The sequence below is a fragment of the Opisthorchis viverrini genome, assembly GCF_000715545.1.
Source record: "Opisthorchis viverrini unplaced genomic scaffold opera_v5_560, whole genome shotgun sequence".
In the NCBI taxonomy this organism is placed as follows: Eukaryota; Metazoa; Platyhelminthes; class Trematoda; order Opisthorchiida; family Opisthorchiidae; genus Opisthorchis; species Opisthorchis viverrini.
This window is the reverse complement of record NW_008752220.1, coordinates 46,536-74,262: the sequence shown is the minus strand read 5'-3', so window position 1 is coordinate 74,262 and position 27,727 is coordinate 46,536. Positions and strand designations below refer to the sequence as shown.

General features: G+C 41.8%; 1 protein-coding gene across 1 annotated transcript; it reads right to left on the bottom strand.

The window, feature by feature from the left end:
• Positions 1-19,668: 19,668 nt before the first annotated feature.
• On the bottom strand, positions 19,669-27,321 carry T265_11718 (hypothetical protein; the record flags this gene model as incomplete). The annotated part of the gene is made up of 2 exons (XM_009178451.1): positions 19,669-19,807; positions 27,179-27,321. The coding sequence occupies 2 exons, from the start codon at positions 27,319-27,321 to the stop codon at positions 19,669-19,671; spliced, it is 282 nt and encodes a 93-aa protein (XP_009176715.1).
• Positions 27,322-27,727: the final 406 nt, after the last annotated feature.

The window sequence follows — 27,727 nt, the reverse complement described above, 5'->3', positions numbered from 1 at the left end:
TACACTTCATTGGAGGGGTACTCAGGAAAGAGGTGACCTTACGCACTCCGATGCTATTGCAAGATACCTTTGAGATGCTTGGAGTGGCACTGTGATGCTACTGTGTTGCTACTGCGCTGAGCACAAAACCCAGAGATTGCCTTTCAACTACATCTCAAGTGCATGGATGACCTGAAGGTTAGTCAAAAATGACCAAAACATGACCATGTGTTCTGTAACCAGAGAACACAGTCAGTTTGCAAAGTGCTATATTTCAATGCTGTATAATTAAACGTAATTATACTTGTGTAATTTGTAAAACTGGCCGCCAAACGCGGGGGGTTGTTGAAGTGGTTGGAACATAATTCATATTCACTTGAATTACAAAATGACCTCGTTCAGAGTGAATCACTAGTTGAAGAGCTATCATTATCTTTGTGCTCGGCTAAATTTATCGCCTGATCAATTCGAAAGAGACCCCCAGGATGGATTCCCTGTTGACAATTCCCTCAAACTGCAAGTTAATTTATTATCATAAGCCTTAGGCTTACCACGCATGCCGATGGATGTCCCCCTTGTTGTGGAAACCGTAAAATGGACATTAAATTGTTTACCGAGTGGTATTCACAAATGATAGGCGACAGATGGTTTGTTTGTGTGTCTGTACGTAAGCGTGTGATTAGTACCATGCAACGGAATGTTTTGTTGAAATATCACGATCACAGCGCACATGCAAGGTGACAAGAAAGCTCAAGACAATTTAGAACTGGGTCTTGCCGATTAGGAATTACGAATTTTCCGCCCACTGTGTCTTCTCTTCAGCCGTTCAAAACTGGCCGAAAATACGCAGGTTCATTTGAGCGCTCAGAAAACCATAACTAGAGATGTCGTCCCGTGAAGCTCGGCTTTATTTCAGAGTAATTAAATTAGTTATATGAGATCTGGATTCATCTGCCGACAGCCATTGACATTTCCTTCATTACTTGACGTGTATTTTGAATCTATCGCCGGAGCACCAAGCAGTCAATGACCATATCACAGCATTCAGTGAATTTTGAGAGTACGATTCTCGTCCGTTTTGAATAGATGAGTGTGATGAAAATAAAACACTGACTGGCTGGTTGGTTGGTTGTTGGTTGGTTGGTTGGTTGGTTGGTTGGTTGGTTGGTTGGTTGGTTGGTTGGTTGGTTGGTTGGTTGGTGGGTTGGTTGGTTGGGTTGTTGGTTGGTTGGTTGGTTGGTTGGTTGGTTGGTTGGTTGGTTGGTTGGTTGGTTGGTTGGTTGGTTGGTTGGTTGGTTGGTTGGTTGGTTGGTTGGTTGGTTGGTTGGTTGGTTGGTTGGTTGGAAGTTGGACGTCAAACATTTCATTATTGTGGCAGAGTGTGGCCCATTAACTAACAAGCATGCACAGCACATTCCGCGAAAGCGCCGCCAAAAAGAACACTCTCCGTGGTTTGGAAAGTTCTCTATTAGTAGGTTGCTTGCTCTCACATCCACTCACCATGGGAATGTTGACCGTTAGAAGCGCAAAACGTAAATCACTATTCATGAGTTTCCTGAAACGTTTTCGACAATCCACTACTTGTTTCACCCTTCTTGGGTACATTGAGGTTACATAATGAGATATATTATCGCACACACTGCTAAACGGCTGTAAATGCAAACTCTCCTTGGCTTTCGGACATTGAGATGTACGATCAGGCCGTCACATGATTCTGACGCAGAGTTAAAGGTAAACAAATATCCGTTTTGCTTTTAACGGAGACTCGTCTGAAACTCAGTTAAATCTCCCGTTTATCATGCTGTTTTGCAGCCAACCGTGCTGCACCAGGCCGCCTCGTGTTTCAGATGGTCCGATATTCAAGATACCACGATACATGTATATTTGTAATATACTACTCATGAGTTTGCTGAAAATGCTCCAACAGCTCACGACCGGTTTCGACTTTCTGCTTCGGGCTTATCAGGTAGACGCACTTCCCAAGTTTCCGTCAAACTTATATTCTACTTGAGACCAAGTTAGCACAAAGTTAGCGAATCACACTCGTTTGGTTAAGAACATCTTATAAAAGTGATTCAGCTGGCTTTCAGGTGAGTTCCCCTCAAAACCAATTTGTTTTTAAACATTAACAAGGGCGAAGTCAGTTATGGGCTGTCGAACAGTTTTCAACATTCTCATGGGTAGTGTATCATGTGTAAACAAATATACATTTACTCGCTTATTTAGACAGGCATATTTCAACTAAAAGATGTAAATGGATGTCTTAACCGTGTTAAACTGTCGTATTCACAAATCTGAATAATGACGTATCATGGGTACCTTTGTGCTCCCTGTGGATGCTAGGCAGGCCTGCCTCTCTTTCGGTTTGGGACAACCGACTAAGCCTATATGAAACCCAAGTGGCCATTTAAAGCATACTTTATTTGCATATTACTGTCATATTTTCTTGGTCGAAACTCCGAGTAAGCCAATTTAATTCTCTCATTTCATTTTTGTATACGCAACTGACAGCCCACTGCTCTGGACATCCCAAAGTGCCAGGACTACATGCATACTGAAAGCGACTTTCTGTGACCGTCTTTGGACCGACCAAACTGAACACATCTGGGCAGCGCCTGGAGGACCATGTGTTCCTAATGTCTTTGAGCGTTTTGTGAGTTGTAAGGCCACAAGGTTGGCCCTTCGCATGCACGGTCAGCTTCAGCTTTTCATTCGTCTCACCTCAGTTGAAAATGCTGACTCATGAGTTGCAGAGTGCCTTAGGGTTCATCAGTTCCACCCGTCCTCGCCCTGCTTACGCCGATTGCAGGGATTCACTCGGCTGCATATAAACCTGAGCACTAGATGTGTGCTCAGATCCATCGACGCGTTCTGATATGACAGGAGAATTCCCTAAACGGATGTCCGCTCACCAGATGTCGCCAGAACCCGTAGGTTGACGTCATCGTGAGATGTAAATGTGTGCTGACCTAAAAACGACCAAAAAAACCCATGTAAATACACATGGTGTACTATAGAAGCGAATGTTGGTAGTTCAGGTAGCATATATGGTCCTTGGTTTGTTCGCTGAGTTGGCCAATTTGATTGTAAAGGTTTCATCACTAATCCAGGTGGCATCATCAGCGCGTTGTTAGGGAGCTTTGTGTAAACTCACTGTACCAATCTAAGTCAGTGAAACAGGTATAAATAGCCTCTTTCTCTACAATGTGTACGAATGCAAAACCGATTACACCAATGTCCTTCTGTCAGTAATTACTTATAGCCGTAACCTCACTGTACCAATCTGAAGTCAGTGAAACAGGTATAAGTAGCCTCTTTCTCTACAATGTGTACGAATGCAAAACCGATTACACCAATGTCCTTCTGTCAGTAATTACTTATAGCCCAGGAAGTCCCACTGTTATTGAATGCCGTTCATTTCAAATGCAGTTGATATTGGTCTTTCATAATCCACAAGCAAATAACGTCGATGTAAGAATTCGAGGGGATCAGGCTGGTGAGTTTTGCATAGGCGCTAAAACTGGCATTTCATGTTAATTTTGACTTTATATACGTCAAAAAAATTCTCAAAAACCCGTCACAGAGGTGGCTATACTTACGCCAAGTTGTACGCTATTATATGCCACAGGATGTACAGAAATTATCAGGACTGCAGCCAATTTGCAAGTGCATTATTAGGATGGTAAACCGGTTGGTTGGACGAGCAAGACAGAGTTTTGTTCGCTTACCACACTGCATCACTGTCCCGTCACAACTACAGTGAACTTAAAGCTGGAAGTATTTCAGTAGTGTCCCCGATATAAGTTTCTTGTCAAATACTGTTTTGATTGTAGTTGATATTTATCCCACAATGTGACGAAAATTCGATGACAGGTTGTATCTGACTTTTGTCTGTTTCCCCTACAACAAGGTCAACAAATTAAATTCATTGCTTGGTAGTTATTTTGAAACACTTGAGCAAAACACAGTTGCAATGTGCGTCTAGCAAAAAGCTCGCAAACAGTGGCGACATCCCTCTCAAGTCAACTGCGATGTCTACTCTCAGCCAATATCAAGATTTAAGTTCATACCGCGGTAATTATCTAAACGTATTTGTGAATATATTATTTATCATTTTATTCATCTTAGTCTTGGAGAACGGCACTTAGATATCTAACTTCGTTTCAGGAAAACCAAGAGCTAAAAACCAATTCCTATTTCACGTTGACGTGAAAATTTTCGTCATATCTTAAGAACTCTAATATGTTGATGCATCGATATTTTGATGCAGGCAATGATAAGTCCAGGTGCCACTCACAATTTCAGGTTGTTGTCTTGTTCCCCTGGACATCGTTTCCCAAAACTGACACTATCGACATTATTCCAAACAGCTCACATTATCTACGCAGATAAAGGGGGCAAAAACTGATTATATCTGCTTTGAGAAGAAAATCCACTCAGAGTTGCATAAAATTCCCCACCCACCAGAAATCTGCCCCATGGGAAACTAACATCCCTTGACTGTGTCGGGAAAATTAAAATGCAGCAGAACGAATTCTTCCCAGTGGTTTGGTCTGATTTTTTTAGAGCGTCACTTGATTCAATAGAAAATTTTCCAATAATGTATACAATGGGTTTTACCTCAAAAAACCCTCCGAAGACGAAGGATTTGATTTCAACAGAAACGTTGCTTTGCAAGCCCGTCTGCAGTCTAATATGTATTACTGGCTAATATTTTGGAAATATGCGAGACAAAAGAAATCAAGGATGGTAAATTTGGGCAACTTCAGCAATTTCGAGAATTTTATTTTATCTAATTTATTCCTGAATAGTTTGAATTATAGGCAATCCGCTTTCGGCGGAAAAATATATTTGCTTCGTCCTAACCTGAGTTTTTTTGCAAAGACAAACCAATCAGCCAAAAAACCTCTGGATAAAGAATGTGGGCTAAGTTCAGAGATCCTGAACAGCGCCAACGTAGTATATTTGATTGACGAGTATCACCATTTCAAAAGTGCTAATAGCGATCGTCATATGGCATATTTCCCAGGTTTCTTGGGCTACATCTAAGCCCATCATAAATATGTGATCTTGTACGTTATTTTAGCCATGTTTATATTCAAACAAAAGCCCAGTCGTAGACAATCAACTTGAAGCTCTGTGCTGATGTTTTCCGATCTTGTCATGGAGCAAGCGAGCAGGACATTTTTTAGTCGGAAAACACTCCACTCTGGACGGAAACATGAGTGTCGTAATCAATGAAGCAAAAATACCTCTGCTGTACAAATGTTTGCTTCTTAACCCGGAGAATTTGCGGGATATTCCACCTCTAGAACATTCATCCAATGTGAGATAATCATTGAAAGCATACTACAAGGTGGCTTTTTCTCAATGAATCTCCAGCAGACAGTCTGAGAAACAATCTCTGAGGTTGGGAATACATTTTGCAAATTACACAGGAAAAGGTAGCACCCAGTTTTGTCTCTATAAACAAATATAGACTTCTAAATTACTCTGCTATTCTGAAAAACAACGTGATTCAATGATAACCCAAATTCACGTGATCTTGCCAGCTAACCAATATTTGTGGGCTACTGATCGGAAGTCGAATCGCTCCTTCAGAAAACTGAGAAGCATTCAGTCTTGATCGATAAATTTTTATATGAAAATCTCGTTTAGCCTGAAAGTTTTGACAACACAAATGTTGTTCCACACCTTACTCTAAATCTGGTACTGCGATTGCGTACAAATATTTTGGGTTTTCTCAAATTGCAGAGCACCATTTGAGTTAGATATTGCATTTTAAAAGAGCGAGATTGCAGTCTCATACTGTGGTTGGTTCGGGCGTCGGGGAACTCGTACGAAGGTTTGAAGTACAACTCCTTTTGATCTATCTTATCTGAAGTGACAGAACAAAAACGCTTTGATAATTCGGCATTTCTGCTGTCTTTAATGGCCGATGTTTTCTTGATATCGTCCAGAATCAATGCTGGACAGTGTGCTATCCGTCGCGTTACAATAGTCATCTACTATCCCCCTGAAGCTGACCCTGTGGACTAAATGAGGCAGATGAGTTAAACAACCCAGACTCATTCTTGCTCGAAGCGTAGCTTTCTGTGACTGAATAGGTCACAGGAAATGCTAAAATATCGTATAGCAAGTCTTTCATCAGTTTCTATGAGCGTTCAGATAGGATCCGGCCAACATTGTGATACAATATTCATTAAGCGTTCAGACATTTCACTCACCATTGTACCTAATGTCTCTGATTATCGCCGGATTGTCGATGTGACTAAGTCTGGTTTGTTGTGCGTTCACTTATTCTGAATAGACGGTTGGGTTACGGTTTTGTTTATCCTGGGGTAATTTGTGACTTCACAGACGTATTACCCTCTTTTCATGCAAACGGGTACTTCAAAAAACGGATAATTTTATTTCTACTTGGACCGGTTTTACTTACGAGTTGAAACACTTATTATGTTTTTCACAATGGACAAATGCTGCCAATTACTTAACCAAAATAAATAAAACGAATTTTCTTGGTTCTTCCATTTTCTGGGTTGGGTGGAACGTCTGTAACTTTCCAAACTTCAGCCGAGTTTGCCGTGCTAATAATTCTTCAAAAGCAGATTGCGATGAATTTGAAAGCGCGACAACAAATGCTTCAGTATTTCTAAAGTCCGAAGATTGTTCTCGCAAGGGGTAGTCAACATGCTCATTTATGTTACTGGTCAGCAGTTGGTCGTACCCATAAGCATTCCCTTTGTGGTTGGTGATAGCGTGCACAATAAGCCAGGTTTTCTGCCAAACCAGTGCCTCGAGGTCAGCCAAAGTATAAACGAGGTCAGAAAATCAGTCACCCCATACTCACCTGTGACTACAGCGCACACGGAACGCCGTTTTTAGGAGAAGATGTGACGAAACTAAATGTTACACAGTACACCGGTCGTATAAGGAAATATGATTTAAAGGACTTTTCTATAGAGGAGAATGTCGGTAGCTCATGTGCGTAGATGGTGGTCGTTGGCTTGTTCGCTAAGCCGGGCAGTTTGATTGCAAACGCTTCGTCAACCAAAACCACCAACCCACCGTTACGCACAACTATGCACTAATGTTGTCACCTCGATAGGTGATAAAACGTTTGCAATCAAATTGCCCAGCCTTAAAGGACCCAATGAATGTCTCAAGGTTTTGAGTGACAATCTTCGTCAGCCATCGAGAGCACATGACATTAGCTCAAAACACTAATATTTCGCTGCCACGTATATCTATTATGGTGGCTGAATTTCTTCTGGTGAACTTGATAAAAAATATCACGTCATATAACTTCGTTTTCACTGTTTGTACGCCTGGATCCAAAATAAAACATAGAAGCTTCGAAGCGACTAACTTACATTTAACGAAACAACTGCTTGTCCAGATTCTCCCATCGAATGAGTGACAGATATTGGTCGTAAGCGGCATAATTGAGGCGCTTTTCAGTAGTATGTATGCTACCTTGAATTTTGGGAAGCTGTGACCAGATTTAGAGAGACGACGTGTGACTAGGTAACATGCTGTATTGCTTGTGTGATATGTTTTGACAGACCAGTTTTCTCGTGTAGTATTTGTGTGACGTCTAACGATAAAACTGGTCATCGAACTTAAGTATGAGCCGCTCAGAATTTCAATAGCTTCAAATGAATCAAATTTTTGATTAGCATGTTCCTCCCTAAAGTATGGTCACGTGAACTGGATCTCCCCTGAAAGCCGGAAAACCGGGGTGCAGCTCGAGAAGAAAGACACTGCCAAGCCCTAAAATAAAGTACATACTCTACAAGTTAGTCCACAAGCGAGAGTTCTCAACGTTGACCCGGTTGATAGTGTCTTAGATTTTGAGCACAGTGTGTCTTTTAGAACGACACAGTACGCTAAAATCAGCACCGGTTTAAATTATACTGTCATCTTCGGTTAGACCAAGTTATGTTCTGCGACTCGGAATATGCCATCCTGCGATGCCGTTCGATGTAATAAGATGAAACGTTTAGCTATTCTGCTAGTCCACTGCACATAGATCCGCAAAACGTGACTCTACAGGTCGGTACGCCACTACAAAATCTCTTAGTTTCGTTTTCTTCAGAATGACATAGAACTGAGTCCATTATCTCCCAGAACACAGGGGTAATATGCGTAGAAACATCATTCCCGAAAAAGGAGACACACTAGGACACAATGACCGTCCTATTGATTTTTTAGAAAAAAGTACCAAACGAAATGGAACGACGAAAGTCACCTGTAATCAAAGGGTACTCTGTGAGGCTGCTGTTTACTTAGAAGCCCACAAGGAGTTTGGTCAAATTCTGCTTGCATCCAGTTCACACGGAAACATTCTCAGTTATTGTGTGGTTAGAAAATAGCCTCTAGATCACATAACTCTGTGTCCCTTAATTTGCTTGTTTTACTGTGGCTCGCCAACCAGATCGCGATACCGTTACCTGGAGGAATGTTCAAGAACATTTCACGAGTTTGGGAAGGTCTCTCGCAGCCCATCTGGCAGCTGCAAAGCTCAAATTCCTCTGATAGACTGGCGTAAAACTACAAGGTCGATAAGACGTGTAACGTTCTTGCTTGACCCAGCCAAAGGGAAAGAACATTCATGGGTAAAAAGATAAGTGTCAAGCCAATCGATCGTTGCACAATGATTTGTCTATCACCTATCCACTATTCCTCCTTGGTCTAGTCTATTTCGACCGGCAGTTAGTTAGTTTTTATTTACTACTCACACGCCGGTGATATCCTCTTATCTTGGCAGACATACACAGGCTTGCTCGAAAGTCTGTTCCACAAATACTCCGATATATAAATGTGTCGCCTAATGAGAGGTGTCATCACAATGTGATTACCCAAAAATTCTTCATCTTTTTACCAAAAGAAATGGTGTAGTCCGATAACTTCACAAACGGAATCAAATGTTCGCAAGGGGAACAAAGTGTTAGTTGTACGGTCGCCCTCAAATGACCCTGCCCCCTAAAGGAGGGACCAACTCGATTCTTAGAGTGGGGAGTTCTGGGGATTTTATTAGATCTCCCGTCCTCTAAGTGAACTCAACACACAAAGGAAAACGGAGAAGCATCGTATCTCTGCCTAGGACCGTCGGCAGCACACGCCTCTCAGAAAATCAGAGTTTGTATCACCCGTGACCTCCCACTGCGATCACCATGGGTACTCCAATCACAAGTTGCATATCACATGCTGACTCACCCATCGACGGACTGCTTCTCAGGAGGTTCACTCATCTTATCCATTGATTACTTCTCAGAGGGACTTTATTCCGAATCAACACATGACCACATGATATGGATTCAGTGACTGAGGAACGAGTGGTACGCAAGTGAGCACAGTTTATTATTAAGCTGGGTGTTTCCGATGAGAAAAGTCACTTTCCAACAAAGATACATACGCCAAATCCAAGTTCTGGGTTTCCTCAGATCAGGAAACTTTAGAGTCACAAAGTACCGGTTTCTGGTTTAAGGAGGAAAGCTTTTCGCCGCGGAGTCGTTGATTAACAAACAGCAACTAAACCGCTACAAAATATTGGACGGAAAAGTGAACATCTCATATGCACAAACTTTTTAAAAACTGAACACTCTACATCACCTTTTTAAATTCATTGAACTATCAAGCGATTGTGAACTAACGCTGCAAAGCAGCTTCACAAGTTCCGTAATAAACCTCACCTTTCGTTACATACAAGGCCGAGCTTCGAGAAAACACTTACTACCCACACACGCCTCATCAGTAGTATCCTACGTTACGCGGGTATATATGTCCACTCATAGCTGACGCGTTCCAGCAAAATGACTAAGACAATGCATTTTATATCATTTTATATCATCCAGGGCAAGATTTTGGACTTTGGCAAATGGGAACCATCGATAGAAAATGGAATCACACCCCTGTTTCACATCTCGTACATGTAAATACTTCTCGCTTTTACAGGCAGACCTATTTTCCGTCAGCGGCTTAAAATTCTTTTTCAATACCCTCAGCTGTGATATAGGTCAATCCGCATTTACAAACGTTATATTCAGTCCAAGAAAAATTCAAGTTCGTTCACCCGACCACATGTCAACCAGAAAGATATGTCATATTTAGGATGTTCCATTGTACTTGTTGACACAAAGCGCATATTCAAAGTTAAACTGTCATCGTTCCAGCTTATCAGACAGATCTATACAGAAAACAGACTTCTGAATAAAACCCAATGATCCGTAAGTGTTCACAAATAGCTTGCAAGTAGAAAGAGTTTTTAACACCAAACAATGAATAAAAATTCGAAGAAGCAGGCGAGAAAATTAAAACAAACGGTATGTACACTCATTTCATTTTCTGATGTATGTACTTTGTTCACACCAGAGATGTTAATTTCTAAGCTGTAATTTTTCTGCTATTACGGTTCAATAAAATTCTAGATTCTTAGCCGTTCTGGAAGTAAAACTTATCACATACTTCATGTGTTCCATCACAGCATGCCCAGAGATTTTTCGATAATCGATTTCTCATGTGTACAAATTAAAATGCGTTCCCAGTTTAATTTAGAAGCGAAATCCCGGCCACGCAGCAAAACTCCGAAAGTAAAAGACAGTCAGACAGCAATAAACTGATTTCTGTCATTAAATTCTCTCCAAATTAAAATGGATTTTTCTACGAAATTAAACTTATAAAATGTGATAAAAAATTTATTTTGTTTTTGAAAGTTTCAGTGCGATGAAATGGAGGGTAGATGAAACAAATTCCCACGAATAGCGTATATTATTTGGCAAATTTTGCGTTTCAGTTTGTGACAGTCTAAAATTTAAACTCATCTATTTCGCAATAATTAGTGTGGCCGGAAATTCCTATGCCAATAACTTGTGGAGTTTGGTGGAAAACCCTAAAATAGTAGTGCCAGGTTGTGTATCAGATATCTGAGCATTTATGAACAGATTTGTCTGAATAAAACTTTATTTGCATACTAGCGCAAGCCTACTATCATGTCACACCCAAATGTTGGCAAGAGTAGTCTTCAGAACGCATGCTTACTGGCCTGCAACATCGTGGTTCGAACTACCTAGGCTTGGCAGCCTTGTATTTTCTCCGAGTGGTATGACAGTAAGGCTCTTTTATAGTTGTATTTTTTTACTAAGTGAAGCCAATCTACGCGGAGAAGGTAAAAAGCATCGTACAACTGTTTCTTTCCTGTTGGGAAGGCAAAGCACTGCGTAAATCACAAAATGCAGATTTGTGGGAGAAAAATGAATTTTGTGATGACCAAAAAGTGACCGAAAAGGGAACAAAAATAAACTGTGTAAAAGCTTTAATTGAAACACAGCACGGTGCCTGTTGACCAAATTACTCACAGGTGTTGGACGAACGACAATTGTGCGTAGTTGACCTAAATAAATACTTATCTGATCCTTGTTTACTTTGTGACTTATGCCACCGTGGAAAATGGACAAACATCTCCACATTCCTTTTTTATTAATGTAACAATTTTTCGCTCGTGAGTTGATTGTACGCACTTATAAGGTACTAAATATCATCTTGTCTCAGTTCATCTTCCATCGGCAGCGTTCGTGATGATGAGCGAACATTCCGAGAATTTGGGTTCCTTTAAGAAGACAGTGGTGTAGGTACCTGTATACTCGACGAGCGAGGCAAAATGTGGTCCAGATACCTTTAATTTCCCAAAGAACGGTTATTTTATCAAATTACAACTAAACCGTAGGGTTAGTAAAAGAGGCTCCGTTAAGGGCAAGTGCTACAACTGCTTAGTAACCAGACCTCTTGGTGTGCTCAGCCAATGAAAAAATATCAATTTGTCTTGGTGCAGGCGCAAACTCAGCACTGGCCTACAGATGGCATCAGTCAAAGTAAACGAAACTTGCTAAGCAAGCATTCGATTTATGATCACCAAGAATCATGAATTAGACTGAACTGAGGCTTTTGGCTGATGTTGGTTAGGGGATTTTATCGTATTTTTGCAACCAAAAAGATCGTAGAAACATCAGGTTTAGTTTCTTACTGGAGCTTTGCTTAAATCATTCATGGAACTGATTTGCATCAAGCACTTCCCTAAAAAAAACGTTGCACTCGTAAAGTTGGTAAGTATTGTCGAAAGAAGTTTGCCATCTATTTTACTTCTATTGGTCAACGCTTCCTGGGTACTCTGGTGCCGGACCAGTTGCATACCGATCAGAGACTACCCGCCTGTCACCAGACAAGAAACCAACACGCTGCTCTCCTAAGGACCCTTATATATCGAACCAAGAAAAGCAGATTAAAAAATTCGTTTTTGCCAAAAGTGCGTGACAACTTTGAAACATTTTCTTGGTCTCAGTTTCGGGGCTAACGATGTATAATAAGTGGTTTAAAGCTCGTCAGAAAAAACTGTCACCAGCGAGACACAGAAATCAATCAAGGCAATTTGAAACTAAATTAAACTAGGTTTCACGGTCTGATGCAACGGGAATCGTCGCGTAACTCAAGTGTGCTGTGTTACTTGCTGCCTTACAAGAACGGACCTTGGAGTAACAACTAAGCCAGTAGACGATAGATGTCTACAGTGTGATAAGAGTTCTTTGGTATTCATTTATTTTTTGGGTTGCTTTGTACTTGTCCAAAAGTGCAATTCCTTTCGAATTTCAAAGCATTGGTATCTGCGGCCTTCAAAAACACCAGCTGATTAGATTCAGATAACAATTCTTTGATGACGTCTAGTACCACAAATCAATAAAAATACTTCCCAAGAATGAGGTGTCTGTAGAAAAAAATAGTTTCACTCGTGATTTCATCAACTCTTGATTCCTCTGAAGTATTCCTGGATTCAACCAGGACAGTCACTGACTGAACGTGTACGTAATTAAGATTAATTGTGCTCAAAATTACTGAAACCTTTAAGTGTGTGCTAAACGTTTGCTAGCACTAATCAGGTTGTTCAAAATCTGCACGATTCAGTGTCTTTTTTGGGGTTTTCGTCATTCAACCCAAAAAGATTGCCCGTTTGCGTGTTTGTCATAAATTTTGCCACGAAGGTGTGCCACTTTTCAATTCAACACTAAAGGTCCTCTTTCATGATATCGAATAGACTAATTCATGAATTTTACATGTTTTCATGTCATTCACGAGTGCGAGGAAGTATCGACGATCCTGCTAACTAAGCTGTTATATTCGATCGCTGCTTTCGATCCAGTGCCTAGGGCCGAAACAAGACTCACCGGTAAAGAACACAACAGTTTTATTGCGAACAAGCGAGTGCGTGCGAGTGACACTTACACGGGACCTCATGCCATTCGGATTTTACTTTCATCGACCCAGGTTGTTGCTGAATCGATTGAATGCTTGATTGGCCTGAATGCTATCCGACTTTTCTAATGAGATTTTAGCGAAGTTTTAGGAGCGAATTAGGTTTTGGGCATTCTGGAGTTGCTTACATAAATCTGACATTGCTGATATGAACAATGTAAATATGCCATCTTTCCTCGTGAGCTCCTCACCGAACGATGCGTCGATGTGATGTGGAGTGATGCGATGTAAAAGTAAACCTCTACTATTGATCTGGTATAATCGAACCGTATTTGTGAATCAATAGATTGTTTACCCTCCGGATGAAACCGTTCATTACGTTCTCGGATATTCTAGTTGGCAACGGAATTTCCAAATTTGTGATGATGGAACTTGAGATAGCCTTGATTTTCGCCTAGGAATATCAGACTTTTCAATCTGTTTTCCCCCTCTTGGATTCGAAAGCGTGTGGATTATTCACGACTGCTCTCCGGCGTTTCAAGTATGCACCACCGGAGCAGAAACGTCAGATATTCCGGCAGCCTATATGCACAATAATGTTGTTGGTGTCCGCATATCGTCTGTCCCTGTAGGCTGCTCCCTTGCACGGTGTGCCGCAATCAGCCAGTTTGCAAAACCTCGTACTATTGTATACATCTACATGTCGTATGATCGCCCACAACTACTGAGAAGCTTGCCAACAAAGATTTATGAAGAGTGTGAACGCTGAATGCGTGAGCATCACATGAGTCAAACACGACGTGAATGCTCATATCGCTGAATCAGGCGCTTTAGTCCATATCGCTCTTCTGGTGTACAGGTGAAGTATTCGAGTAGTCTGTGGTCTGGTGTTCAGGCTCCCCCCCCCCCCGCATCTGATGGTACGTGAAGGTTATTTCGGAAATTGAGGAACTGCTCTGCAGTGTTTGTTGACTATTGTTTATTAGCCAGTGAACGACAAGGAAACTTCAAAAAGACGCGTGAGAACCCGGTGCAGATGGGATGCTTACTTGCGTGTTTAATGGCTTGTAGCTGCATAGTTCGTGTTTGCCAACAAATAACTGAGTGGCAAATGCATTCCAGCTGGTGGAAACATTGAATTTCCATAAGTCCCACGCCCGATCCGACCATCTGTCGAATGAACAGCTCCTGAGAGTTATGTATCGAAAAAGGTTTGTACTAGTGTGGCAGTTCCAACTTATTCATAATGGCCAAGTATACCCACTCACGAACTTTCGAATGTAGAACATTCTCTACAATGGAACGCATTCTGGAATCATTTTCAAGCTTCCCGTGGACTATACTTGAAAATCAACGATTATCCTTCGTCCAGTCAACAGTGGTAGGCATGAAAAATCATTCCGAATATTTCGAATTTAATTCGTTTCATTTGTATGCAGCCGATGCGCCGCAGGGTTATTGCGAATAAAGGCAAATATAAACACGAACACTAGTTCCGATAAACGCTTAACTTATTGAAGTACAATGCGCAACATCTGTCGTAGTATTGTAAACGGTTGATCAAACTGCGTGGTTGAAAAAGTTTACCCTGGGTAAAGATTCCATTCAATGGGTGACACCTTTAGTAGACGTTCCAACACTGCCAGAGGATGGCACGATTTAGTGCTAAATCCACCGAAAGCAAGGGGCGAGTCCATGTATTCATTCATCAGATTTCGAATAAATTTACTATCAGTTGAGTCCTTAGGAACACCAATTAATAACAAGGGTCGATAGTTCTGCGCCTCCAAGCACAGTTGTGAAATTTCAAGAGAGGAGAGACAACTTCTGAAAAGTCCACCTATCTTGGGAGGTGGGCTAATTCAAGCGCACTTCGTAATCCAAACCAACGCTTTTGCATAATCCAAAACAAACGCTTTTGCAAAAAAGTTTTATAATGAGCACGGTTTCATCAGGGACTCGGATATTAAATTCCATCCCCTCAAAAAACGGGCCTAGGGAGATTGATATGAGCTGAACAAATAAGCTTGAACTAATATATTTTATGACGACGCTACTCCATCTTAGGTCGATTTCGTCTCTCGGTGAGTTCAGCTTCAGGTAGCCCAGTGATTAAGCCATGGAATTATTTACAAAAATATCCATGCTTCTGATTTAACATGTGCATCTCAGCTGCTCCCGTCTAAGCTTCGACAATCGGGCAGTATTTCACCTCTAATGCTCTGTTTGGGGCATGCTAATCATGCATCTATACGGTGTTGCGGGCGAAAAATTGTTTTTTATCGTTATTAAATCGATTGTTTGTTTAAACGCGTAAGTCTGACGCATCTCTAGGTAGCCTGGATGTCAAAATGCTTGCAATCGAAAGAGAACAACGAGGACGGAGCGCACTAGTTCGGACCGAGTTTGCGACATCCCGTTCGTGTCTTTTGGGTACTGGATTACCAATCAAATATTAATAGTTGTACCAGTGTGGTGGTGTCCGTGGAGGCCAAATGGAGTCGCACGGACGCTTGTTCATTTCATTCTATTGTGGTTTCCTCGCGTGGGTTCAACTACCATCCCCGTCGCCAAATTGTCGTGGATCACAGTCTCCTTAATGCATTCTTATTACCGTAAATCCCGGCCAGGGTAGTCGATTCATAGCCTGGTGCGTTTAGCCAAACAACAGAAAAATAAATAAACATGTGAACCGGCTGATCTGTTGATCACTGTCGCGTACAAGCAGGTCAAAAAGGTGATACTAAGAAGATGATTCATCTGTCCAGGGCGAGTGAAGAACAACCAATGAAATCTGTCTCAACGAAAACGGTCATTGGCTGTTGTGTAGCCCCGTTACTCTGGGAACTGGTTCTCGTGGTAGTGTCAAATAAAATTTCCTATAACGGTCGACAAACGAACAAATACAGACCGCCATAAAAGTAAGATGCGTCGACCATACTCTGTGGATAGTCTTTGCTGGGAGACGTTATTCATTTTGGCCCCAAAGAACGCCTCATGGCTACTGTAGGCATACATGAAATTTACCGAACATTTGGTGGTTTCATCAGATTACACATGAGTCAAACATAATATGTAGACAAATGTGTGCTAATACCAGCCGCATCAGCTGCAAACAGTCGGAGATCCATTCGTGCGATAAAACGACATATACTACTGGCAACTTCTCTGTCACAGAACTTAGAAAATTAACACACGGTTCCTATAATTCTGACAAGCTGGAACGCGATTTAGCTGGAGCCGTGAAGTTTAGTAATATATACATACATTTTCCCGTTTTTATAGCCCTGTCAGAAGAGTACTCGAGCTGGATCACCTCCTCATTGTTTCCGTATGGATGTTTCACTTGACAGTTTTACTACACTGTCGCATCAGTGTACACTGTGCGTTTAAGCCATTGTCCAATTCATTTCCACTCAGTTAGTTCCAACATTTTTTTATCTAACCGATTTCAATTGGCGTCAAAATTCTTCATTTGGCGCCGGCCAAGTTGTGTTTCTGAAGTGAACATATGATCAAGGGGTCTCAACAACGGATATGTTGTATATGTTATTCTATGAGGTTGGCGACTTAAAATGTGTACTCAAGAAAAAGAACACAAGTATTTTTCTATATAGAAGATATCTGCTCAAAAGTTTTGCTATGTTGCCACCAATCTTTGGCAAATTCGAGCCTGAGTTTTACGATCTTGTTAAAGCTACCACGGAAGTTGAAATCTACCTTGTCGACGGAAATTAATTCCAGACTACAAAAAAACTAATCAAGGTCCTGTAAAAGCAAAGCTTAGGGCAAAGCCTAGGAATATTTTATCAAACAGTAAAACTATCATTGCCTAATTACCGGAATCAACTGCATCAAGCTACACATTCGATTCGATTTCATTCAAACTAAACTTCTTGTTTCCGGCTGGACAAATTGACACCCAACCTATCCAAGAATCGCTGTTGTGGCCCAGAGCTGGCTTGGTTTTTCAAATCATCCATCATCATTGACTAACTTTTCATCCATAGTAGCTTAGAACCGAAGTGGTTCTCCGCATAATTAAAGCGTAGAATCGCGTTTAACACGACAAAGTTGATCATCTACAATACACGGACGGCGGATCGAGGTAGTTGTCTAGGTTGTTCTATACTTCCGTTGGAATTGTTTCGCGTTTTCATGCTACCGGTCGACTAGTCAATTTCCGCACGCGCCAACGAAAATTTCGCCTTCCAAGTACAAGTTCGATTGATCGGCAACGAATCTTTTTTAGCCCAACAGTGAGAATTCTAGATAGCTCGGTAGTTGAGACCGTACTAACAGACGGTCCGACCACAATTTCAACATCTTGACTACCCCTGTCTAAAGCGTGGACAACCAAGCAGTAGCTCAGTTATCCTGGTTTTCTTGAAAGGAAATGGTGCCCAAGCGTACAAGCTGTGCTTCGACCCTTTGGGTTCAAGCGTGGTGTCACGCTACCTGACCGGAAAGTTCTGGCTGGTGGATCAATCGATCGTCACAACCAGGACAGTTAGTGGGTCGTCGTTCGACTGGTCGGGCAGACCAATCACATCGCTCAAGTGTGAACACGTTCGCCTGTTCAGCCACGATAATTCAGATGCGTGCAGCGTGCGTTGGTGGAGTAGTGGTTAAATGCTCGCTTCGCACGTCGGATTTCCGGGGTTCAAATCCCGGCACGGCCATTGGATATNCAGCGTGCGTTGGTGGAATAGCGGTTACATGCTCGCTTCGCACGTCAGATTTCCGGGGTTCAAATCCCGTCACGGCCATTGAATATGCACTGCCGATAAACGCTAATAAGAGCAAAACTCGATTCCAGAGCCTCTCTTGGTGTGGAATCACCGGAATAATTACGCCAGAACACATGGATGACCGTTCAAATGAGAGTAATGTGACCCATCGTTTCTGTGCAAACCATCGGTTTCACCCAAAACGATTTTCACCTAGAACAAGTTCCCGAGAATCTGACTGTTACTGCGGATGAAATTTAAAAAAAAACGTGGCCAGACTAGAATAGTTCTTTGGTTAATGAATTAGCTACGAAAAAATAAAGAAAATAATCATTCGGCCGTAAAATCTTTTTGGTGTCTTGTTGGGGAAGATATCATGCCGGGTTTCCCAAGACTAGACAGGAGCAGTAGAATTGCCGGTTTTTGGTTCGAAACATGAACTTACCCACGGAGTTGTGCCCATCCTTTGGGCTAATTTGTGGAATTAATCCGCGAATAAAAAAACCAGATACTCATTTCACATAGATTGTTTGGAAAACTCTGATACATGAACGTGCCACCGACAATCATAGCTTAATGTTTTAGCCCTACTTTCTTAGTTAATGTGTTATCACTCAATGGTACTCCTGCAGCTGACCATTCACCCACATACTTGACTGTTCAGATCACAGTCGCTCACTGGATCACGAGGCTTGTCTTTTTTCATACTCACAAACCACGTCACATTAAGTTGACTCATCGGACATCGATTGTCTGTACCGTCTAATCAGCGTAGCAACAACTCGTGTGCTGACAACCACGTACACGCCAGATGAACGACATACAGGGAAACCAAACACTGTCAGCACACACAGGCTCGTGTGCGCGCAGGGAGCAGGAAGTCAACCCCTCTCCACAAGTCCACTGACAATTATGGAACACGTAAAGCAGTCATACTGCGGAGAAAACACGTTCCCGCCACCCGGACTTTCACCCAGGAACTCTCTTAGACGATAAGTTCCTCTTTTGACTCGCTCCCATTTCGCATTGTATTTATTTTTACACGTGTTCCAACCCATCACTGTCAACCATGCTAAAAACTTTTATTAGTGCATATACCTTGTGATTTGTATTATGGCCATCATCAGCAGTGTGCTAATACTCCGTCCACGCTTTGACCAACAAATCCCTGAGGGACCGTTTCTTTAAAATACACTATATCTTTTGTGTTTCACGACAAAACTTGGGAAGCTCTTGCCTTTCACTGATAATTTTTCGTGTAATTCTAATTTAGCAGCGCGCTGCCCTCACCTTATAGTGATGAATCTGCTCGCTCTTGAATATCAGCCTTTGACAGATGGCTATTTTCTCCTGCTAAGGGGAACGCGCCTCAGTTTTCGGTGGCTGGATGTGGGGGGAGAATGTGGAATAAATACTAAGCCATTATTCAGAGCTGACGATCTTCTTCACAATGCAGCATAACCCATGTTCGTCCTTCTGTGATGAATGTTTCTGCACATCGTCGGCAGCCGCGATGACTCACAAAACCCGTGGTAATCTGCCGAAGAATTTCCGCCAGCCTTCTACGTCGCGTTACGTCAAGAAAGCAGCTTGAATGTTAGCGAATATACACTCATCTGCAAACTAATTTGGTTCTTTCGAGAGACTCACCTGGAACCCAGCTTAATCTCTCGTTTATGATGTTCTCAGGCAACTGAATGTGCTGCACCAGGCCGCCTCATGTTTCAGTAGCTACGATATTTGAAATATCGCGATACATGTATATTTGTAATGTTGTTGTAGTGTTGTTTTCATGAACGATACTACTCACAAGGTCACTGAAAGCCCTTCGACAGCCAACGACCAGTTCAGCTCCTCTTGCGGGTCATCAGGTAGGCGATGTCCCCGAGTTTCCGTCAAACTTATGTCCTACTTGAACCCAACTTGGACTGATTCCAACAAATACACTCATTTGCAAATCAATTTGGTTTTACCCGTGAATTTGGTTTTCACGTGAATCTGCCGTTTATGATTTTCTTAAACTGAAGAGTTTTCAGCAACTTTGGAAGTAGTTTGCAAACTACCACTGAATTGTTACATGATGACGTGTGGACATAGGAGCCGTTACTGGCCGGGAGCCGACCTCCCAGTCATCAGTCCTGTTAAGTGGACGGCTGGCTGATTCCTTGGTTGTTCCGTCTCAGAATGGCCTTAAGGTTTGACCAATCTTGTTCATTGTCTTTACAGTTTTAAAATCACTTTACAGTTTTAAGGTCACGTTCCCTGTCAACTAAAGTGATCTTTTCACGGCTGCTTCTGTCGGCAACCCTTTCATTCCAGTATTACACGACCTTGATCGACTAATAGATCTGTAGCATAGTAGTATGCTTACAGGTACCCCTGGCTTTTTGTGTGTATCTTCTTTATTACGCTGTTTTTTTGGCTGAATTTATATACCTCACGTATTGGACCGCAATGGGTCGATAGTGTAATCTGTTCACTGATATGTGGTCTTTTGGACGAGTAGATGATCCGTGTCTAGGTATTTGTTATAGTATTTGTGACAATCCATTCAGTTATGCCGTTGTTCTTTAGGGTTTCCTATTCGTTCTCTGCAATATAACGCATGATCGTTCGGCTTCCAGAAAACGTTTTACCAATGCGGTAGCGTCCTGTTCATTAAAACTGTCAGTTTCTTCATGTTATTGTTCAGATTTTGCGTATGCCAGCTGTCTCATTAGAGTAAATGTTTTCAGCGCTGCATTTCTGTGTTCTCTTCATTGCTGTCTGCAGACATTCTTTCTTGCGCTACGTTGGATGGCTGTTGCAATGCACTGTTGTTTGATCCCCACGTGTTCTCTTGATAAGTACGACCTTGAGGACAACCAACCGGTGTTTTGCTTATCGCTTTGTCGAAGAATGACTGTTCGTTTTCTTGTGAGATGCAATTTCTTCAAACCTAAGACTGACAGATTCATTAAAGTGACGTACAATGAGCGGTTTCTGAATGACAACCGCTTAATTTTCTGAGTACATTCTAAGTTTACGATTGATTTCTGATCCTGTAACGTGGTCAAGCTGCTGCCCTTGAGGTGAATTCGTATATCATTGATCCCAGCGCAGTTCCATACAGTTGTTGGTGAATTTTTCCATGGATTTGCATACGATCTCCAGGTGTATTGATTTCGTTCTATTTGAAGTGTAACTCCACCGCGGTCCTCCTGGCAACACAGTGTTGTTACCAAACATGAGCACGGTTTCATCATTCTCCGGCTCAATATTATGAATTTGTTGGTAAACACTCAGACATCTTATCTAGATCAACGTGGTCTGCTATCGTTAACCTGTCATTTTTGCGTACTACTTGAGATTCCGTCGGCGCGTACACTAGCAGACCAGATAAAGGCTACGGAGCGTAGGTTTTTAAATGTCGAGAGTTTAATTTTCGTGGATTTTTTATGAGCACGCAGATACGTGTTGTTTTATTAAGCAAATCCACAGCAGTTTCGCTTACGGACGAGTCGATCACCGTGAGAGAAAAATTTGTTTCCCTGGGCAGTTCTACAAGTTCCGGTAGAGACTGGCTGAAGTGAGAATACTCTCAAATCGGGAAGGAGGCCAGGACAGCTTTCCTAGATACTTACCGCTTTGAGGTGACCTCACAGCGAGAGTGTGATTCCTGCTGATCTATGTATCAGTCGTGTGGCCTCTCAACGCAGAGGACGTATGAGAGCTGTCAGTGGTTGACCATTGATGTATCCGGAGCACTGACTGCGTCTGTGGTGCGAACATCGGATACCAGATAGTTTCATAAATAAGGGACTCTCCCACGACTGACGTATCACTCAGACACCTTACGCCACCTCGATGACGATCTGTACTCAGCATGCTAAGAGACCATCTTCCTCGCCAAGCTTCGTGTTGGCTGAAAGTGACTGAGGGGTAGACAGTGTACGACTTGGAAAATAATTACGAAAACACTAACCAATAATCCAGATAGCGTTGACAACCGTCCCCTTTCTAACTGGGAGCTTCCAGACTAAACTAATCAGACTGGCAGAAATTGCCTAGCCACGAAGTCAATTGACCTCACGCCTCAAAGCTGCCGAATTTATTGCGCACTTATGCGTTTCACAAACTAATTAAGACACTAACGTCATCAATGCTTGGCTGTATCTTCCACGCCATTCTACTTTCTGTCGATCCAACGTGTAGCAGCTGAAGTTAATATCAATATAGCACATAGCTTATAGCTGATGAGTTGAACTGTGTGTAGATGCTACCACTTCATACTTGAGTTGTTGGTAAAGCAGATTTTAAAAGTGATCAGGCAGTATACACGTCGCCAAAATAAAGGGCAACCATCTCAGCAAACATCGGAGTGAACTAGTTCAAGGCCAACGTCACTGTATGGTGAGGCACTCTCCCGTCAGCACACCTAAAGTACGATAATCATACACATCCGTTTTCGAGCCACAAGAATCAAAGTCCATAAGGATCCTTCTAAACACAGTTCAACTCATTATCCGCAGTAGTAAGAAGACTGAAGAAAGATTCACGAAAGATTCAAATGGACACAATTTTTGACCAGGTAATTCAAGCCATCCACTGACGTATAACCTGTCCTTTTATTTCAATAGTGGTTTTACCATTTAAGCAACCAACTAACCGGGTCGAAGATCTTCGTATTCTCTAGTTCCGTGTTTAGTTGTCAACCTGTCACTTGCAACTCAATGATAGGTTCCACTGTCACGAATTTCAACTTAATTATTAAACGAGTATGCACATTTCTCCCTCACATTCCATCATCATCGACAGCATTGCGGATTTCACGAACTCAGACTGCAGATGTCATCAAAAGCAATTTTCAATACAGATTTCATCTTGTCAGTAGGGGGTAAAATCCGAAAAGCTGCTCTTTGTCCTTATTGGAATTCATGGGCAGTGCGCGTTCCACGAGACTCGGAGCGTCTTGAACCCACAGCCGGTGACTAAACAGTCAACAATTTTGAGCCACATACACAGTGCTTATTTCAATCGAATACTTGACAAAGTTTTGTCATATATTTAAATCAGATCAATTGCAGAATGAACTCTATGCGTTCATCTTGCTATTGTCTCCCACCATCATTGACCTGGCAACAAAATGTAGCTAACCTACGAATTAGTTTTCGACTTTCGTGTATTATGCCACACGCGGCTAAACCACCTCAAGAGATTCTGCCAGTTTTTCTATGTTTCTCCTCAACGTACTCATTGCCTTTTTTCTCAAAAAAAGTCATTCTTGAATTGTAGCATCCTAATTTGCCGTCCAACATACTCGCCCAAAATTAATCTCACTCACAAGCGGACACGGTCGGTCGCAACATGTATAAAACGTTCAAGTTTCACTGCTAGGAGCAGAATTATTTCACCCTGATTGTTTTTACTTCTTGCAGCGCTAATGAACACGCAAGTACTGCAGTGATGGCTTGCTCTGATTCAATGAGGATACATATTCACGGGTTTTGTCATAAACACGCTTGTGTGAAACTGATTTTGGTAAATTCAATCCACCAGAACCTAGTGACTGTCACTTTTCAGGGAGATGGTGAGAAGGCCACTTTTGCAACGCCATGTGGGAACATAACCCTGACACGCGGAATGTATGTTTGAGCCACACTGGCACATGTAAGGCAGATATAATATTGAATGCCACATTGTGTTATCACGCACACTTTGAACGTCCCTCAGATTCGGACGCCTTTAGATTTGAAATAAATGCGTTTGTGGTCGGAGCAGGGAAGAAAGAGTCGAAATGGTCCTTTCAGAAGGAAAGCAAAACAGGAGAATCATATTTAATCATTCCATTGTATGAACTACTACTGAACAGTACTCAACATATTAAAGCTGCCACCTAATCACATTTAGCGTAACGGCATGTCGTTAGGGAAGGTGGTACAAAATCATACCCTCTAGTTTGATTCATTTGCCACAATTTATCAGCAGGCTCACGACAATCGAAAAATTCCAGATCGATTTTCAGGACATAAACCCTAATCCATAATGACCAACACTATCTGACCTAGATCAAACTGAATCTATCTGATGGCAGGACACCTACTGAATCCTGAACGATACCACATCAAAGGAATAAAAAAGTCCGCCTGTTGAAAAATAGGAATGTGGTTGTTAGTACTCACCTGATGATCGATTGATTATAGTAATTGCAGTGCTGGTCACGTGTAAGTCAAAACGCAGATCAACTTTAGTACGCATAAAGTTGGGCCTGAGGCTGTCAAACCTACCAAAGTGTGACAAGTAAAGCTGGCTGTCTTCTTGTTGAAGCTAGGCATCTGCATAAAAAAACAGAGGTAGGGACTCACAAATGCTGACGTTTATGCGTGAAATTCAGACCAAGCTAATCTGAATTGCATTGATAGTGAAAAGAACAACATAAAAACTAATTGTTCAGTTGTACCGACCTGGCGGTGCGCATCGATCATACCAACAAGACGTTTGAGAATACATACGTTTTTCAGGTGCTACGGTGGGGGTCGAACCCTGGACCTTCTAGTGAGTAGGTTAGCTGCCTAACAATTTGACTATCTTAGTAACTTGGGTACTGACGAATATATAAGTAGTATTACCGAAATTACTTTTACAAATTTGTGGTATTCTATTTAATCAATTATGAATGTTATTCCTTTGCGATTACTGCTCACAGTGTGCAGCACTTGTGAGCGCCCTCCTGCGTGTGTGTTGTACTTTTTGGGAAAGAAATGAACACGGGATTGTGTTATTCCGTAAATCGGTAAAAATGCTGTACATTTTTCATTCGGCGAGAAATGTCTACTTTTTGTAGAACTAATGAACCGCAAAAATGTTGGCCCATATTCCAGTGCTCATCCTGAGAAAGCCCTGTACACACCTGCATACCTGACACGAATTTTATTGAATTACAATGTCTAAAACGTGAGAATTATGAGCACCATATGGAGAAAAGAAACAGTTTATAGTTTAGGTGTACGCGACGGAAATGCGAGCTGAGTGCAAACGCGACAAAAAGTACAGTCGTTAGCCGAACACACCTTCGCAGCTCACAGCCGATTTCACTTTTGTTTACACTCACTATATTGGTGTAGTTTCCGGATTTATACAAACGCTCATGATCAAACTAGATCACTAAAAGTCTCTCCGCAAAATCACAAGTGGCGTTCTACTTCACGAATCTACACTACGGTAGCTCAAATATCGTGCCAATCGAAACACAAGACCGACTTTACGAAACACATTCGGTTGAAGAACACTTTAAACAAAAGCTTCGGTGGGATTTTGTCTGATGTACTTTCCAACACCTTGGTTTTCGGGTAAACGCGCCACAGCACCTGGATCGAGGGTACTTTTGTGATCTGTCCCACAAAGCGTTTTGCTGCCGTAACAAAAAGTTGACAAGCGGAATACAATCGTTAGTTTATACAAAGCATTAAAGTTAGGAAGACAAAAATCATGATTGGTGAGACATTCAGAACTTTTAGGCTTCCTCAGATAAATGTGCTGCCTTACATTTTAGTTGGCACGATATTCGACGTATTGCAATAAATTATACAGACATGTTACACTACTCTTAAGTTTGCTGAAATCTGTTCTGCAGCTCAAAACAAAACATCTTGTGTGGGAGTTTCAGCTGATTTTAAGGTGGGCCTCGCGTCACAATCAACTTTTGGGTTCAATCAGAACATAAGGTAGACGGAGACTGCACCCACTTGATGAGTCCAAATGAGATGGGTGAAACCGCTGGTTGGATCTCTAAAGGTTTTCAGCAACACTATCAACAGTGTAATACGTTCATACAAGGTAGACAAGGTTTAAAAAGGAAGACAAAATTACACTTCTTGGTTTTTGTGATATAGGTCCTGACTTTAATGAATGCCCTTTTTGTACTTTTTCACAGTCTTGCTAGGTTCAGCAAGATCTGTAATACTGCTCACGCAGGGGAACTTGTTCTCCCTGTTTATTCTAAGTTGCTTTCAGCCACAAATTTGATGATGTTCGAATATTAGGTGTTTAAAGTTCCTTCAGCTTATCAACTTTATTCTGTTCAATCGAAAGCCTAGATGTGGCTCGCCAAGACAAATTGTTGGGCCGGAGGCTGTACCGAACCTAATCCCAAGGAAATAAAAGAACAGCCCACGTTCTATTCGTCCAAGTTGTTTTTTCCATCTAGATTTATTTGAAGTTGTTGATTAAATTTCAAAAAACTTCTTGTTCCTCTTTACTGCCGTGAATGCCGGAAATAAGAATGTCCCATAGTTTGGGCCTAATTTCCGTTCTGGTAATATACGCGTCTCATTAAACCTAGTGAGTAAAGTTTGGAATTCTGCATTCCACTGCTTCATGAGTTATGCTGACAGACTCACTAGGATTTTCAACATGACTAGATGAGTAGACAAAGTTTGCAAGATAAAGCATTTTTATGAGATTGCGGCTTTCTGATGGCAGTAAGCCATTGTCTGATTGTAAGAATATGGACGTCAAACATTACTACACGTTTGAAATTCCACAACATGAAGAATATTGGTGAAGAATTAGAAGAAACATTCTAGAAAGCATGCGACGAACAGGCAACGAGAGGCAGTAGTTAGTAGACGATCAACGAAAACTTGCTGACCAGCACTCAAATGTGGCCCCACTTTCAGAATTTGTATCAGACGTTGAGTGAGGTGGGACAATGCGGTTGGGTAAGAACTCGGGTTGTCCTATGCAAGCGTACAAATATCCCGATTGGTCAACAATGTATCTACATCCACAAGGTCTCAGGAATTAACCTTATATAGGTGCCAAAAGTGAGTTTGTCGCCTCGGTTGTTGTTTTTTCCTTCTTTTTGGGTAAGTATTTTGTTGGTTTGTTGGGGAAGGCAATGTGACTTGCGGTAACTATCTAAGTCACGTGTCTCCATAGGCCGGACGCTTTCCAAGTAGGCGAAATAGGTTAGTTTTACCCAAGGATACAGATGCCTGCGTGTGTCTGACCTTATGAAGTAATGCACAACGCATTTATTAATCCAGAGCTTCTTGTCAAATGCGTCTGAGTCGGATTCACCCGATCGATACAAATCTCAATACTAATGAGACGAGTGGCCTAGTTGGCAAAGTAACTGACCGATTAGCAAAATGCACTGACTGGCAAACGAATTTGGTTCTACGGGAGACTCACCTGAAACCCAGCTAAATTCCTTGTTTATGCTGTTTCAAAGCAACTAAATGCACCGAACCAGGCCGCCGTATGGTACGATATTCATGATACCCTCATAGGTGTATGGACGTAATGCACTACACATAAGGTTGCTGAAGATTTCTCGACAACCCAAGACCGGTTTCACCCTTCTTGACGTAGCTAACGTGCCGAACATTTTAGCGATATGGCCAATGGTCGAAAGCAACTTTTTTTCCTGCGAAGCGTTCTGTTAGTTGGCACCGTCGGCCTTATCGTTCCAGTTTTTATGAATGGCTTCGATTTTCAGACTGCGGTTTTACTTCAATCGGGTCTTTTAGAGTTGTGCCTCGGTCAGTTAAGTTTCATCTCTTTAAAATTGATTAAAATATCTCGATGGCAAGCGGTTTTATTTTGCCGATTTGTAGATTTCCAGTCACATCAGAACGAAACCAGACATTGCCACATTATTTTGTTTCAACATGCCAAAAAATCCAGTTCTAGTGTCCTAATTTTCGACGATAATTGGAAAAATTTCATTTAAAAAATGTCATCCAAGCTTTGTTAGTATAAAATCGACCAATCTTAAACCTCTGTTGGACGTG